Source organism: Phocoena sinus, chromosome 5 (genome assembly GCF_008692025.1).
Source record: "Phocoena sinus isolate mPhoSin1 chromosome 5, mPhoSin1.pri, whole genome shotgun sequence".
Taxonomy (NCBI): domain Eukaryota; kingdom Metazoa; phylum Chordata; class Mammalia; order Artiodactyla; family Phocoenidae; genus Phocoena; species Phocoena sinus.
The window spans coordinates 1,350,290-1,367,992 of NC_045767.1; the positions used below are offsets into that span (position 1 = coordinate 1,350,290).

Consider the following 17,703-nt stretch of genomic DNA (forward strand, 5'->3'; position numbering starts at 1 on the left):
GAACTGCCAGATGGAAGGGATGCATAGGGCAAGGCATAGAGAGGGCACAGAACCTCCACTCCCTCTCCAGGTGCACCACGCTCCCAGCACCTTGACGAGCTCACCTAGGAACCCCACCATTTAGGGGATTTTATGGAGGTTTTGTTACATCAGTATGATTGATTAAGTCACTGGCCACTGGTGATTAACTTGCTCTCCAGCCCTGCTCCCCTTCCTGAGCACCACTCCTCTAATGGTGCCTCTTCTTCCTGTTGACCACGCCCACCCTAAAGCCATGGGGGCCTCCAGGCACCAGTCCTCCATCAGCATACAAAAGACACTCCTCACTCTGGAGACCATATGGGTTTTGGGAGCTGAGTGCTGGGAACCAGGGACAAAGACCAAATATACATTTCTTGTCGTATTACAGGCACTTTTGTACGTGTTGGAAGTTTTGTACAATAAAAAGATTTTTTCCAGTATCTTGTTATGAATATTTTCAAACGTTCAACTTGAAAAGAACTGTACAGTCAACACTCACATATCTACTACCTAGAATCTACAATGAACATTCTTTCAATATTTGCTTTATTACATATCTGTCCATCTAATAAAAAAAAGGTTTTAAAAATTCTTATTTACAATTTTAAATGAAAGATAAAAAACGTGTTTTATACTGTTTTGATGTTAATTACTCTGGACTTTAGTTTAATTCTTAGAAAGTTTACATATAAGCTATTTGTGGTAACAACAAATCCCATCTGCCCATGCTGAATAATTTACTCCTTTCCTGTTTTAAATTACAAAAGTAACATATACTTGAAAAAATTCAAATAATCTAAAACAGAGGGAAAGTGCCTCTCTCGCTCAGGGCCCATGGCCACACAGGTAGTGCATCGCAGCTGTGCGACCTCCCTTCCACCCCCAACCCACGAGTTGTGCAACACAGCAGTCCTTGCCGTGCTCCCAGTCCCAGGAGGAATCACTGTTGGAAAGGTAAGTTTAGGAGATTATAAAAACTAAAACATACCACACTTCCAACTGCCATCATCACCAAAAAACTGCATCACTGTTCTCAGGAAATCCTTGGCGTTAAAACAAATAACAGGACATTTACATTCCAGTGTTTGAAGCAGCACCTTCCTAGAAGATGAAAAGACATTCACTGATTGACACAGTAATTTGGAGCTTTTCACCTTGGGAAAGTATTATTACTATTCCACTAACAGCTGTCACTTATGCGGTTCTATGGGCAGACATTCTTCTTCTGCGAGCTTTCCACTGATTAACTCAAATCCTAAGAGGTGTGGAAGGAAAATCGAAACAGGGACGGTATTACTCAGTCCCCAGAACGCAGCCAGGAGGCCTCTGAGGAAGTGGGGCTCATGTGTCTCAGCCTGGATGGAATCTGACCTTTCAACCTGGTGAGGGTATCCAGAACCTCTGCCAGAAACCCGGGACACCCTATCTACTTGTCAGACCCCTACCCTGAAACAATTCGTGATTCCTTAAGGACAAATCTTTTCTGACTTGTATCAGAGTCAATCCCCAATTCTTGCCAGGCAACTTTTGACAATCTTGTGGCTTTTTGTTTTTATAAGTCCCTGACTCTTTCTCTTCCCCAGAACACTCTTTCGGGGTTCCTGAATCTTTGTCTCCTGAACTGCGATTCTTAAGACCCCAAATAAACTTCTTATATGCAGTCTCCTGCGTTATTTTTTGTAGGTGTTACTTATTATCTGCAATTTACAGATGATGAAGCCAAGACACAAAGAGGCTAGTAATGAACTCAAGTTCACACAACTGTTCAGAGCCAATCCCTGGGTGCAGCACCACCACCTACAGACTCAGCCTCCAGCTCCTGAGCAGAGCCGACGCACCCTGGACTCCTCCCAGCTGGCCCCAGCCTGCGCTCCCAGCACACCCCCAGTCTACCCTCTGCCCACACTGGATTCTCCTTCCTCCATCACCAGACTGTGCACGTCCTCTCACACTCCAGGGCCACAGGCACATGCTGTATTCCTGCCTAAAATTTCCCTCCCACAATTTCTACAAACTGCTCAGGTGCCTGATTCCCTGGGCAGGGAGTTGCCCGGTTCCCGGTTCCTTTAGTACTCCTGGCCACACACCTGCTACAGCAGGGACCACATCTACGATACTGTAATTTACCTTGGCCCATTAAATCAAGAGCTCCTTGAATATGGGATTCATAACAGTTGACGTTTATCAAACACTCACCATGTGCGAATACCACACTAAACACTTCACGAGGATTGTTGTGTTGAAACCCCATCATAATCCCATTAGGCAGGCACTAGATCCATTTTACAGGTGAGGAAACTGAGGCTCGGAGGGGTGAAACAATTTTCCCAGCCTTACACAAGTGAGAAGTGGCAAAGCTGAGGTCTGAGACCCGATCTTGCTGCTGCCAGGGCCCAAGGTATTAATCCCCCTTTATGGTAACTGCTTATTAATACATCAGTGAGGGTCTTCAGAGAAGGCTGAGGAAGAAGGAAACCTGGGGTCCGATTAGCTCTGCTTGCTCCGCAGGCAGACAGTTTCAGGCTTTTTGCATTTTTCTGTGCGCTTTCACTTTGATTTTCCTTGAAGAGGGCCACTGCTGACAGCACAGCTTCAGGTCTTGCCTCTGCTGGACCTGGAGAGGTGTGTAGGAGTGGGGGCAGCTTATGAGGGAGTTAAGCTGGGACTACTGGAGCATCCTCCCACTTTGATGCTCTTGTAGCTGGAAACCCGGAAGTTCTCAATAAGGCCATCTAACAACTATGATCTCTCCCACTAAGAGACAAACCCTAGCTGATTTCTAGCTTAAGAAAGGACAAGCGACACAAAGAATATCTTGTAAGACAAAGTGGCTAAAACACAGTGTATTTTCTAAGTCAGTTACAGAAGTCAATTATGCCACATCTGCTAAACAAAAGGCACAGGGAGGATCGGAGCTGAAGTGACCATCAGATGTCCAAGTGGAGAATGTCGAGTAGAATATAGAAATCCAGAATTCAGAAAGCGCTGTCCGAATGTTAGGGCCCTATTCTCACAGAGGGCTTCCGTAGAAAAAGCCTGCCCAATTGTTCTTTCAAAAGAAAATTATGGGAAAAAAAGGTTACGGGTTCTTGGGAGCAGAGTGCTCTATTGTCAAACATCATCCCATGTACACACTGTGGTGTACATGCCTGACATCACGCTTTGATTGCCAAGGCATCCATTTCAAAGACATCCATCCTGAATAGACATGTTGCCAGCTATGCAACACAGCTGCTGGCAAAACAACCAGAGAAGGAACCAGATGAAGCTCCCTCTTCCAGAAAGCCCTGGGTAACCCAGATAACCGACTGTGTGATGACACGGCTTCTCAACCTTCCTGTGCCCTAATTCCCGCTCTTATGCTTTAAATTAGCCAGTAAAGAGTGAATCCGTGAAAACCTAGACACCCCACCTTCAAACCCTAATAAGGGCAGAGGCCCAGGTCCATGCACTCTCTCTCTCTCTCTTGCTCTACCCATAACCTCTCTGTGTACTCTCCAGAACTTGTGAGTGATAAATCTTGTTCCTCAAATTCCCTAATGGTTTTTGCTGAAGCGTGTCCTGTGATCATAAGAACCACAAGGGCTGGTCCAGCTACAGTGGTTGGCCCCTATGGTGGAAATGTCTGTGGGGGCTTGGTGTGAGGAATACAGGCGGAACCAGTGCCTCAGGCACTCCTAGCCTAGACAGCATCACTATCTGTAGGCTGGAACCGACACAACAACTACCTAAAACCCACCCAGAGCCCAGCGAGAATGTATTAGGCAGGAAGGGCCAGGACCAGGCCCCCACCTTCTCACCCTCTTCAGGGCAGTGGCTTCAAGGAGCTCCTTCCAGGCACCTAACTGACTTGAGTGCAGAGGGCTGGGCAAACAGGAAGTGGATGTCCCCACCCAAAGCAGAAGTGAGTCAGGCTGACAATGTGAGCAAAGAAACAGTGATGAGGGGCACAGGCTCCAACCCACGACGAGACTTTTCAGGTTTGAGAAGGGGCAGCAGAAGCATCCCTGCCTGTTCTGAAATTCTAAGATTCTAGGCAGGAAATACAAGTGAGACATTTCTTCTCTATTTTCACAGAATGAAGCTTTGAAATTAGTAATATCTCGGTGGTACTGAGGACTATCTACTCTTTGAAGGCAGTGTTAACTTCATTTTCCAAGGCCGTGAGTGAGAGAACAAGTGTAATGAGGAAATCAGCCAGGGCTCCCGCAGCGACAGTGGGTTTGCACGCCTTAAGATGACGCTTTTCTCACCAGCCTCTCATTGCGATGTTGACTCAAATCCCGGAGCTGGCTCCCATGGATGGACCCTCCATTCCAGAAGCTCTTTGAGGGAGAGAGGGTGTTTGTAGCGGTTTCTGTCATTTAGATCCATTTTATTTTCATGTGCTCAAACAAAACTTCTGAAAGTTTAAATAACTAAAACTGGAGCTTGGGAAACTCTAAATTAGGATAAAGCAGGTGAATAAGTAGGATTTAAGGTAATTAGTGAAGATTTCTTACCTGGCAAATTGATGATGTGCCTCTTGTTCTTGGTCCCAAATGGAAGAGGGCTCAGTTTTTATGTAGATACACTGATCACTGGGCATGAAGCCTTCCTCCAGAACACTGTCAGAGGCTGGGGCAGCCAGAGGACCACTGCCTTTCTCTGCATGGCTCCTTGGTAACATCACAATGCCTTCAACAGAGGAAGCCAGAGCCTGTGAATACACAATAAAATAAAGTTCCAAAATCAAACATAAACAATGCATTTATTCAAGAAAGATCTGTCAAGTTTTTTAATTAAGCAGAAAGAAAAGGCCTAAAATTAAAATTTGTAAATGAATACCTCTTTTAATGACAATCAAGGTCAAAAGCCAAACCCATGATCTCACTCTCCAAATCTGGTCTCCTCCCTATTCAACATCATAATGGAAGTCTTAGCCAATGCAATACAGCAGGAAAAAGAAATAAAAGGCATATAAATTAGAAAGGAAGAACTATACTGTCCCTATATACAGATAACATAAATGTTTGTGTAGAAAACCCAAAGGAATCTACAAAACAAAATAAAACAAAACACCTCCTGGAACTAATATGTGAGTTTAGCAAAGTTGCAGGATACAAGATCAAAATACAAAAATCAATTATATTTCCATACACTAACAATGAGCATGTACAAATAAACTTTTTAAAAAAGAAATTACCATTTATAATAACTATTCCACCAAATTAAATACTTAGATAGAAATCAATACAACATGTATGGGATCTGTATACTGAAAACTATAAAATACTCATGAAAGAAATCAGAGAAGACCTCCATAACAGAGACACATACATGTTTAAGGACTACAAAACTCAAAATAATAATGTCAATTCTCCCAAGCTGAGCTGTAGAACCAAGAAGATTAATAAACTCCAAGTACAAGAAACATGAAAAACATTACACCAAGTTACATCATAATCAAATTGCTTGAAAGCAGTGATAAAGAGAAAACCTTAAAAGAAGCTGGGGAGGGGGGATGGGGCACATTGCCTAGAAAGAAACAAAGATAAGGGTGATAGTAGATTTCTTATGGGAAACAAAGCAAGTTAGAAGACAGCAGCATAACATCTTTAAACTACTGAAAGAAAAAAACTATCGACTTATAATTCTTTACCCCATAAAAATGCCTTTCAAAAGTGAAAGGTAGGACTTCCCTGGTGGAGCAGTGGTTGAGAGTCCGCCTGCCAATGCAGGGGACACGGGTTCGTGCCCCGGTCCGGGAAGATCCCACATGCCACGGAGCGGCTGGGCCCGTGAGCCATGGCCGCTGAGCCTGCGCGTCCGGAGCCTGTGCTCCACAACGGGAGAGGCCACAACAGTGAGAGGCCCACGTACCGCCAAAAAAAAAAAAAAGTGAAAGGTAAAGCAAGATTTATACACTACACTGAAAATTACAAAACATTGCTAAAAGAAATCGAAGTTTTAAATAAATGAAAGGCCACCCCCTGTTCATGGATCAGAAAATTCAGTACTGCTAAGATGGCAAAACTGAGCCAGGCTGGGACTTGGGATCCTCTACCAGAGTGCTTGCACCTGGACAAATGTCTCCTTGAGCAATAGGATACAAAGAAACTACAAGTGACTAAAAATAACGGCATGCATGGGCAAGCTGGGACAATAATAAGCAATAGGATACAAAAAGGCCACAAACTGCCATTTCTGAGGTGCTGGGAGCAAAAGCAGGGCACGGTGCATCATCTCTGCACATGGCACCACCAAGGGGGTGGGCAGACCCCTAAGGTGTGCCTTATGCCCAACGCACAGACCCACCCCCATTTTTACCCCATTTAAGGACCCAAGCAGGTCCTCTCAGGGGGCAGGCAAGGGAACCTGTCTCTTGTTCTTGCTCCCTTGTGCTGTACCACGAGCCCCAATAAAGCCTTGCCTGAAATTCTCATCTGGCCTCTTGTCGATTTCTATTGATTAAAGAGTCCAAGGGCCCAGGTTGGTAACACTTTTTGGCAACTCTGCTGGGACCTGTGGGGCCTTCTTTTTTTCCTTGCCCCTCTGAGAGAGGATCTGGGCCCATCTGGTACAGCTGATTGCAGCCTCCTTGCAGCTGACACGTGGCCACCTGAATCTTTGCTTCAGTGCTGCAGGGATTGGTAAGTCTGCCTTCGGTTGCCCCAGGGGTGTCACTATCCTCATTCAGGCAGCTTTCCCCTTCCATTTTCCCTCTTCTGACCTCTCTCTAAAACCCCTTTCTCTGTCCTCTCTACTTCTCTGTCGCATCCTTCTGAGAAGTGAGTGTTGGGCAACTACAGCCTAACTCCTTAGTTGGTGAGACCATGCTCCCTCTGGCTGGCACCGGCTCACCCTGACAGGTGACAGAGGTGGGAGAGGCTTGCCTCATACCGTGCAGATCTTGGGCCGGTGGGCTTTCCTTGAGGGGAGATTTCTGAGAGTGACAGAGGTTCAATCCTCATACTGTGCAGTGGCTGGAAGCCCAGTCGTCACAAACTTCTCAACTTCTTTTTCCTGGGTTAAAGTCCCAGTTGTGGGTTAGAGTCCCACCAGCACTGGTTTCTGGGTCTGATCACCCTGGTGGGTGGTGGACGGAGTGCCTCTCTCCACTGGCCCTTGTGGAAGCGCACGGCAGACTGGGACTGCCTGAATAGACACACGCAGAGAGGCAGGCTGAAAGAGCAGGTTTTCTCTCTTTCTCCTATTTCTTTTTCCTTACTTCATACATCTAAACCCCCAGCCCCCGAGGCCCCTGTTGAGGTGAACTTTGCACAACCCCCCAATATTTCTCTGTCCTGTGTGCTCAACTGTGGGGAAGGGAGTTCTGAGATTTCCTTTGTCATCTCACCCTTTGGTTTTGTTATGCCGGGTCTTGAGGACTCCATCCAGCTGCAGGATCTGTTTGTTAGCCGCCAGATTTATATGTAAACATGGGAAATGCCCCCAAAGATTAAAACTCTTAAAAATTCGGGACAGTTTAAATTAGATGGTTTAAAAACCATCTTCTTTTGCAACACAGCCTAGCCCCAATATGCCTTGGGTGACCGGAAGAACTGGCCACAGAATGGATCCCTTAACTTTAGCACCATTTTACAACTGGACCAAAATATTGTAAGCAGTCCCCAAAGTGGGGGGAGGTCCCTTACATGCAGGCCTTTATGAAACTTTATCAAGACCCCGGTTTGAGGGATTCCTGTTGTGTGTGTGGCCTCTATTTCTGTTTTGTCCCCAGAAGATTTAGAGCCAGACTTTCTCACAGATCCCCTTTCAACCGCCAACTAGTCATTGGCACATTGGGCCTCTTTCTCATTGGGCTTCTTCCCCTTCAACATCACCTTCAGTCCCTCGACCCCCACCTTACCCCATTTAGCCAGGAGCCCTGAAACCAGAGCCCCCAGTGCTGTCCCCAATGGGGCCCTGATCAGGTTCAAAATTAGCCCCCACTTTCACACCACAGGGCCTTTACCCCCTCTGGGAAGTAGCGGATGGGAATAGGGAATTACTAGAGTGCATGCCTCCTTCTTGATGAGAGACTTAGGAATCCGTAAGGAGGGGTTTGGCAGGTTCTCACAGAACCCTGACAAGTTTAGGGACAAATTTACCATGCTGGGGTTAATGTTTTCCCTGACATGGCAAGAATTACAGTTATTCTGAACCACTGTTGCCCCCTGGACAAGAAGGAATGTATACTAAGAAAGGCCAGGGAACACAAAGACAGCCTAGTGGCCACCAACGCACAGCACCAGATTTATTGAACTGGTGACGCAATCCCACAACAGGACCCCAACTGGGATTGTGAGGATCATGTAGGCCAAGCCAGGATGAGACGTTATATTACTTGTTTATCAGAAGGAATGAAAAGGCATATGGTGAAGCCTGTAAATTATGATAAGGTCCAAGAGATTACACAGGAAAAAGATAAAAACCCAGCAGTCTTCCTGAGTCGGGTGACAGAGGCATTCAGGAAGTACACCAATACAGACCCTGAGTCTGCACAAGGGAGGTCACTATTGGCCATGCCATTTATCACCCAGTCCTCTTCTCATATCAGGAGGAAATTACAAAAGCTTGAAGCTGGGCCCCAAACCCCATTGTGAACCTTGGTAGAGGAGGCCTTCAACGTCTATAACAACGAGGACATGGCAAAGGAGGCCAACACGGATAGGAGATTAACAAAGAAAACACAGCTCTTAGCTGCTCTGATCCACCCGCCATCTTGAGGGGACACTAGACAGCTGAGAAGACCAGACCAGCAGCCCAGGAACCACCTGGGCAGGAATCAGTGTGCCTTTTTCTGGAAGGAGGGGCACCGGGAAAGGGAATGTCCTGAGCACCCTCCTGTGGGATGGCCAAACGACAACCCCAGCTGGCCCCAGCTCCTGGCGATAATATCCTTTAAAGCCTGAGGCCCTGAGGGGGATCCAACAGCTGCTCACCAAATTCCTAAAACACAGAGTCATTGGGCCCTGCCAATCCCCTTGTAACACCCCAATCCTCCCTGTTCAGAAGGCTGATGGGGAATATCGGTTTGTGCAAGACTTACGAGCAGTGAGCTAGGCAGTCATCCCTATTCACCCAGTGGTGCCAAACCCACACACCCTCCTTGCCCAAGTGCCAGGAAGCACTCAGTATTTCTGTGTTGGACCTCAAAGATGCATTTTTCTGTATTTCTCTACATCCAGGATCTCAATACCATTTTTTAAAAAATTTCTTCTGGAAAGGGAGGAAAATGTGTGTGTATATATATATATATATATATATATATATATATATATATAAAATATTTATTTATTTGGCTGCATCAGGTCTTAGTTGTGGCGTTCAGGATCTTCACTGCGGTGCACAGGCTCTAGAGCCTGTGGGCTTAGCTGTCCCGCAGCAGGTGGAATCTTAGTTCCCTGACCAGGGATAGAACCCACGTCTCCTGCATTGGAAGGTGGATTCTTAACCACTGCGCCACAGGGAAGCCCCTCAATACCTGTTTTGCCTTTGAATGGAGGGACCCTGCCCCTCTGGAGGCTACTCAATACACTTGGACAGTGCTTCCGCAGGGCTTTCAGGATAGTCCCCATTTGTTTGGAAACTCGTTAGCAAAAGAATTGAGGGAACTAAGCCTGAAAAAATGGAACTCTATTACAATATATTGATGATCTGCTAATAAGTAGTGAGACAAAGCGAGTCTCAGCTCAGAATACTGTTAAGGTCCTAATTTTCTGACAAAGGCTCAGATTTCACAACAGTGCTCAGTATTTAGGATTTATTTTGACCCCAGGAGTGCAAGTCCTGGCCATGGATTGAAAGACAGCAATTAGCGCACTACCATCTCCAACCACGAAGAGACAACTCCAAGGCTTTCTCAGGATGGCTGGGTTCTGTTGTATCTGGACTCCAAATTATGATCTTACAGCAAAACCCCTATATGAGGCTCTGAAGGGGGAAGAAAGGGAATAGGGGCCACCAGTGGGCCTTTGAGACTCTAAAGACTGAGTTGAGTAGGACACCAGCATGGGGGCTTCCAACGTCAGACAAACCCTTCACCCTATACTCCATGAGAGGTCAGGGATAGCGCTCAGAGTTCTGACCTGAAAGCTGGGGCCAGATCAAAGACTGGTGGCTTACTTTTCTAAACAACTGGACTCGGTGGCCCTGGGATGGCCAAACTCCCTGTGAGCACTAGCAGCCACGGCTCTATTGGTTAATGAGGCTTCCCAGCTCACCCCAGGACAACACTTAGATGTGTTAACCCCTCATCAGGTACAGTCTGTGCTAGAAGTCAAAGGACATCATTAGTTGACTGGAGGAAGGTTAACAAGATATCAGGCCCTCCTAATGGAACCCCCGACATTCCCTTAAAGGTGTGCCAAACCCTGAACCCAGCAACTCTGCTTCCAGCGGCCAAGAATGGAGACTTAGTGCATCAGTGTATAGAGACCAGAGAGCAAACTTACTCCAGCAGGCCTGATCTTCTAGATGAGCCTCTTGACAGCCCTGAGGTTGAGTGGTTTACTGATGGGAGCAGTTTTCTAGAAATGGAAACCCGGACGGTGGGGTATGCCATAGTTAGTCTAGTTGCAGCACGCGGGATCTTTGTTGAGGCATACAGGATCTTTTGTTGTGGCGCACAGGCTTCTCTCTAGTTGTGGCGTGTGCGTTTTTTTTTTTTCTTCTCTAGTTGTGGCGCACAGGCTCCGGGGCACGTGGGCTCTGTAGTTGTGGCACACGGGCTCCAGAGCGCATGGGCTCTGTAGTTTGCGGCACGTGGGCTCTAGTTGAGGCACACGAGCTCAGTAGTTGTGGTGCGCGGGCTTAGTTGCCCCGCAGCAAGTGGAATCTTAGTTCCCTGACCAGGGATCGAACCCACGTCCCCTGCATTGTACGGCAGATTCTTTACCACTGGACCACCAAGGAAGTCCCGGGTCACAGGTTTAAATGTGAGCGCTCAGACTATAAGTTGTTAGAAGAAAATACAGTAAATCTTCATGACCTGGTATAGGCAAAGCATTCTTTTTTTAAAAGCAATATTTATTTATTTATTTGGCTGTGCCAGGTCTTAGTTGCAGCATGCAGGATCTTCCTTGAGGCGTGTGGGATCTTCGTTGCGGCATGCAGGATCTTTAGTTGCAGGATGCGAACTCTTAGTTGCAGTATGTGGGATCTAGTTCCCTGACCAGGGATCAAACCCGGGCCCCCTGCATTGGGAGTGCAGAGTCTTAGCCACTGGACCACCAGGGAAGTCCCAAAGCATTCTTAAATTTAACAACAAAAGCAGAAGCAATAAAAAAGTACTTGGTAAACTGGAGTTCATCAAATTAAAAAGTTCTGTGTTTCAAAAGACACCATCAGGAAATTGATAAAAACAAGCCACAGACTTGGAGAACTGCAAATCATATATCTGACGAGACTGGTATTAAAATATATAAAGAACCCTTACAGATCCAAAATAAAACACAAATAACCCAATTTAAAAATGAGCAAAAGACTTGAATTTCAAGACGTTTCACCAAAGAAGATACACAAATGGCCAGTAAGCATATGAGGAGATGCTTGATGTCACCAGTTATTAGGGAAATACAATTTAAAACCACAGTGAAATACCACTTCACACACAGCAGAATGGCTAAAATAAAAAAGACAACAAGTATTGACAAGGAGGTGGAGAATTTGGAAACTCACACTTTGCTGGTGGAATATAAAATGGAAAACATTCAGCAGTTTCTTAACAGCCTCATGAGAACTATGCAGTGTCAGTCACTCACCCCTGGGGGAAAGGAGAAGGCTTAAAATCTTACTTCTTGCTCTCCTATCAAAATCAGTCACTAAGAAAATGGGTTTCTTTCATGGTGCCAACAAAACAGAACAAACAAACAAAAACCAACACCGTTTACTAACCTGGTCTGCTCTCAGCTGAGTTGAGCCATCCTTATATATCAGAGTTACCACCAGAGCTACTGCCTGTTTGAGCATTTCAATCAGCTGGCTTTTCTCCAAAGCATCCAAATACCTAATATCACAAAAATTGTTTGTGAATGCTTTTGAGTTCCTAGAATTTAGGTGGGTTTCAACCTCATCAGCATCTTCTTCCAATGCCGTAAGTTTACTTGTTTTCTCTGATGAATTATTACATGTGATACGTTTTCTTTTCAGACTCATGCTTTCTTCATTGTTTTCATTATTTATGCTTTCCTTTGGTACGTGTTTTCTCTTATGTTCCATTTTCTGTAGAACTGAAGCCTCTTGGTCACACTGTGGAATTAAACACCTGGAAGAAGCCAATGAGCTGATATTCTTCTGGTTTTGGTCAGTAGACACTTGATCTGTGAGTCTGATACTGGAGGACTGAGAAGAGAACTTGATGGAAACTCTTGACGTTTGGCTCGTAAGAGAATTAAGATTCTATAGAAAAATGGAAAATATTTCACTAGAATATGGATTCATAAGACAGGTCTAAACCAAAGTAAAATCTGATAAAACTCATCTAAGGTAAAGTGGGAACACAGCTTCGCATTAACTATGACCCAACTTTCTAATGAACTATGGAGTGTCTTCCAGAGCAGTGGTTTTTCTCAACCAGGTAGGAGTGCATATCTGCATCCTGGGCTGGAATAGGCAGGAGTTAGTTTAGACAGTCTCGCACCACAGCCCTGCGCTGGCACCATGCGTGTAACAGGAGATGTTACACGCGGAGGGGAGTGTGCTGCACACGTGCCTAAGAGTGAGGATGAATCACTGACAACTTCCAACCAAAGGCCATTTATAGAGAAAATTAAATCACCACAACTAGTCGATACTATGTTAATCTACCTACTAAAGTTTCTTTGAAAACACAGTTCGGCCCAATCCTCTTCCTGTTTCGACCTAGCAATGTGCAATATTCATTAATCAATTCACTGACCGAGGGGGAAAAGTATCTCTCCGTTTCATTGTAGGATTCATTTACAATAAAATTTTATTTTTTATGCTTATTTTTCAGATTTTATGATATATTTATGCTATTCTGAACAAACGTATACCAATAATACTTTAAAAATAATTTTGAAAGAAAATGTTTTAACACAGTCACATGATCACAGAAAATTTAAACTTATAGTCATTTTTATTGCAGAGAAATATTATATGCTTTTTAAGAAAAGACTTCCAAAATAAAAATTCTGTGGAGAAGTATACAAGAAAAGGAGTCAAGAAGGAAAAGGTAAATATAAAAATTCAGATTGTTGAAGAATATCCTGCTCATGTATTTTTTAAAGGAATGATGGTAGATGTCAAGTTATCAGAGTATAGTATTTAGATATTAGTGGACAGATTTTAAACTGTGATATAAGTTTTTTAAATGTCAATATTATTAATCCACCAGAAATCATGTCCTATGAAACTTTTTAAACTTGTGATAAATATTTTAAACGTCAACTTAAAAATATGTCAGGAGATACATGGCTTTTCAAAAGTCTTTTGTGAGAAAGGGAGCAAAACGATTTGAAGACCTCTGCCTTAGGGATCGAAGGAGCACAGTTTGAACACCTTTGGGAGAGAGAATTTCCATTCACTTTCAAAGGGCTGCACAGTCCCTTTTCTGTCAAAGATGCCGCTCCTTCCACTTCAGGGGCAAATAACCATCCCATCAATCCAGGGATTTACTAAGGGAGCTTACATCAGACTAAGTTAGATTTGGATTTGGACACAGGTAGTTTGCTCCAGAGCCCACTCTCTTAACTATTATGCCACCTCCACCACTGCTTCCTATAGAAGGTCTTGGGTAATAACATGACCTCTTCTCATCTCTCTGCCAAGCCCAAACCACGTAACTCGCCCATTGCAAATTTTATACCCTTTTCCTTCTGAATTTCTCTCTTTTTTTTTTTTTTTTTTTTTTTTTTTATGCGTTACGCGGGCCTCTCACTGTTGTGGCCTCTCCCGTTGCGGAGGACAGGCTCCGGACGCGCAGGCTCAGCGGCCATGGCTCACGGGCCCAGCCGCTCCGCGGCATGTGGGATCTTCCCAGACCGGGGCACGAACCCGTGTCCCCTGCATCGGCAGGCGGACTCTCAACCACTGCGCCACCAGGGAAGCCCCTGAATTTCTCTTTATTTCCACTACCCCGAAGTTCCAAGCTCTCTTCCCCTAACCTAAAAACTCTTCCCAAAGTCCTTCCCCCACTCTCTAAAGGTGAGGATCTTTAGACTGACCATTTCTTAGTCATCCTTTAGACCTCAAGTCAGAGTGTTCATACTTCAGACAAACGTCCCAGATTCCCCTCCCCACCTCCCAGAAAAAGCTGAACGAAACAGCACAAAAACTGGGTTAGCCATCTCCCCTATCGTCCCCAAAGCACTTGGCCCTGTCTCCTACAGTGACACTAATTCACCACGTCATAGAGAAATATCGTGCTTCTCCGTCTTCCTAGTCCCCTCATACAAGTTAAACTACAGCTCCTGGAGAAGAATTCCTTTTGTTTTTTTAACCGTTGCATCCACAGTGCCTAGCATATAGTAGACACTTGATAAGTATTTATTGAATGAATGAAAGTTATCTGTTTAGAATTAGTCATACTTGCAAGGTTTCACCTTTTTCTCCAGTGACTGATTCTTCCCATCTTCAGGTAGTACTGAATACCTAACACTGGATTTGTCCACCACTTCTGCAGCTTTACAAGACACAGAAAGGAAGCATGAGGGAATAAAGAAATTAAAATCATATAATTAGCTAAACATTGAAAATAGCCTCTATAATCATTTACTCATTATTTACTTAATTAAAACAATGTAGTAAAATTTACAACCAAAATGCATACTACCATTGTAATAAACATTTATGCAAAGTATCTTCAAATTAACTGGAGACAGATCTATGTAATCATGCAGTTTATTAAAAAGTATTACTTGGTATTTGCATTTGAATACTTGATTCTGAAAACCCAAGTTCACCATTTTACAGAAAGCTTGTAAGTATTAAAGGTGAAGAAATTCTTAGACTGAATAATATTGTAATGGAACAATTACAACTTCAGTAAAATATCATTAATACAAACTTCTCATTTAGCTTTTGTTTTAATTTTAATAAGTTTGGGCTGGACAGGAAGTGATGGAACCTGGGTTCAACCCCAGGCAACATGACTCAAGTTTCGGCTCGTAACCTCTGGGATGTACGTTCTCTCTAATAGCAACGATAACAACGATGAAATGCAAATGGGGGAAATCTTTCACTGACGATAGAGGAAAGTTATACTCAGGATTAATTTAACAAGAAAAGTACAAGGCACTCAATGATGGAAACTTAAAATCTTATAAAATGGCATAAAGCATGATCTATACAAACGCGAATACATAGCACTGAGATATGAACAAAATATTTAATTCTCCTAAATATAAATTTAATGCAGGGACTTGCCTGGTGGTCCAGTGGCTAAGACTCCATGCTCCCAATGCAGGGGGCCTGGGTTCGATCCCTGGTCAGGGAACTAAATCCCACATGCCGCAACTAAGGGTTCGCGTGTCTCAACTAAAGACCCCGCATACCACAACTAAAAGATCCTGCACGCAGCAATGAAGATCCCGTGTGCCACAACTAAGACCCGGCACAGCCAAATAAATAAATAAATAAATAAATATATATATTTTTAATTAATGTAATTCTCATCAGAGACCCTACAGAGTTCTTTTAATTGAAAAAAATAATAATTTCAAAGTACATATGAAATATTAAATGTCTGAAAATAGAGAAGAAAGGTAAGGGTTTTTTTTGGCTGCACCGTGCAGCATGCGGGATCTTAGTTCCCTGACCAGGGATGGAACCTGTGACCCCTGCATTGGGAATGTGGAGTCTTAGCCACTGGACCACCAGGCAGGACCCAGAAAGGTACGTTTTTTTAAAAAAATAAAAGAAGACTTGCTTTGCCAGATTATCAGAACATACTATAAAGGCACTGTAATCAAATCCACAAGGTATTTGAATAGGAATAGACAAAAAGATCTCTAAAACAGAGTAGACAATCCAGAAACTGACCCCAGGACTTATGAGAATTTAATATACAACGAAGATGGTATTTTAATGCAGTAGAGAAGGATAGATTAATGAATAGGGGTAGTATAACTAGCACCACTTCTGAAAGAAAATAATACATTGGGAAAACTGTTTGGGACAAAAAAGACAAAGGGTTAATATTTTTATTATACAAGTTACACTGACCAAAAAAGAAACAATTCAATGGAAAAGTGAGCAAAAGACAGGGAGACGCAACACGCAAAATAGCAAATCCAAAAAGCAAACAAACATGATGTAATACCCAAACTCACTAGCAGTCAGGGAAACACAAATCAAATATAATTGGAGATGGAGAAGAAGAGGTAGTCTCACTCATTGCTGGTAAAAATGCGAATGGTTAGGACCTTTTTGGAAAGCACAGTGTCGACACTTATTTAAAGTTAAAAATACGCACATCACTCTCAGGAGTTGGGAAGAAAAGAACGAACCCAAAGGGAGGAAAGAGGGGCCTCTGAGATGCTACCAATGTTCCGTTTCTTGATCTGGGTGAAGGTTATACGGGTGTTCAGTTTGTGAAATTTTGAACTATAATCTTAGGATAGTTGTGCTCTGTGTGTGTGTGTTGTAACCTCAATAAAAACAAAGAGATATAAATATATAAATCATCTAACCAAACCACCTCACTCCTGGCTATCTGTTTCACAGAAATATGTGCAACAGTAAATAGGTTTAAAGCAAAACATTTATGATAGTATTGCTTTACGGCAAAGGACTGAAAACAAAGGAGATACCAATCATGAGGGCAGTCGATGGATAAATTATGTAACATCCACACCATGAAGCACAGAGCCATTGAAAAGAATGAGCTGTATTAGCAGAGATCTGTGAAAATATGATCCCATTTTTTAAAACAATGACCAAATCTCCCCATTCATGTACATGAGTATGTTACACCCATACACTGGCACAGGTCTGGTCCCTGGGAGGCTGACCCTGAGATGAAGGCTTGCATTCAGAAAGGTTTTGGGGTAGCGCTCTCAGGATCAACGTCTGTAGGGGAGTGAAGGAGGGAGGACTGGTCCAAGATGCGGCCGCTACAAAGGCCTGCTCTGGACCTGGCATGGTCCTGTATAGTTGTCCCCCACAGGGTCAAGGGAGCTGAGCCTTTACTCCCCAGCACCCACCAGTCATTACCTGGTTGCTCCTGGGAAAATGGTGTGCCCTTGCAGCTGAGGCAACCATCGGGAGGGGCTGTGTGGTGAGCAGCAGCTGGGGTGATGAGTGGGGGGCTCGGGGCACCCACAGTGTTCACTACACTGCACAGCTCAGATATGTTCTGGGAGCAGCTCCTTCGGGACTCTGCTGGGCCTCTTCCTGAGGGAACTTAAAAGGAAGGTTAATGGGGTGAACTGCCTGTCCTTGTCCTGCAGCTGGTCTCAAAGCTGCAAATGCTATTCACCTCCCTCTCCTACCCATTCTGAGGTTCCCCTCACCCTGGCTTGGCACCTCTGCTGGTCTAGGCAGCTTGCCTGATCGTGACCCAAACCCTCATCCCTGAGGGGTGTAAGTCCCTGGTCACCATGCCCTTCTCAGGCCACGGCCACTGCATTTACCAGCAAATTTGGTCAGAGGACCAAGAGGTGGCCAAGCACATCACTTGGGTGCCACGTAGATGCTTTCCTGCCCCATTATGTAACAGCAGCCCTGACCTCTGGT

At 44.3% G+C, this 17,703-nt stretch overlaps 1 protein-coding gene across 1 annotated transcript in view; it reads right to left on the bottom strand.

Annotated features, from left to right (window-relative positions):
• LOC116754524 (DNA polymerase nu-like) overlaps positions 1–17,336 on the bottom strand; it is a 29,812-nt gene extending 12,476 nt beyond the window's left edge. The window contains exons 1-5 of the mRNA XM_032633225.1: positions 17,182–17,336; positions 14,571–14,650; positions 11,902–12,405; positions 4,524–4,720; positions 1,010–1,122 (exon numbers count right to left, since the gene is read on the bottom strand). Of these exons, the coding sequence (XP_032489116.1) occupies positions 1,010–1,122; positions 4,524–4,720; positions 11,902–12,225 (634 nt within the window). The 5' untranslated portion in view covers positions 12,226–12,405; positions 14,571–14,650; positions 17,182–17,336. The remainder of the gene's footprint in view (positions 1–1,009; positions 1,123–4,523; positions 4,721–11,901; positions 12,406–14,570; positions 14,651–17,181) is intronic.
• Positions 17,337–17,703: the final 367 nt, after the last annotated feature.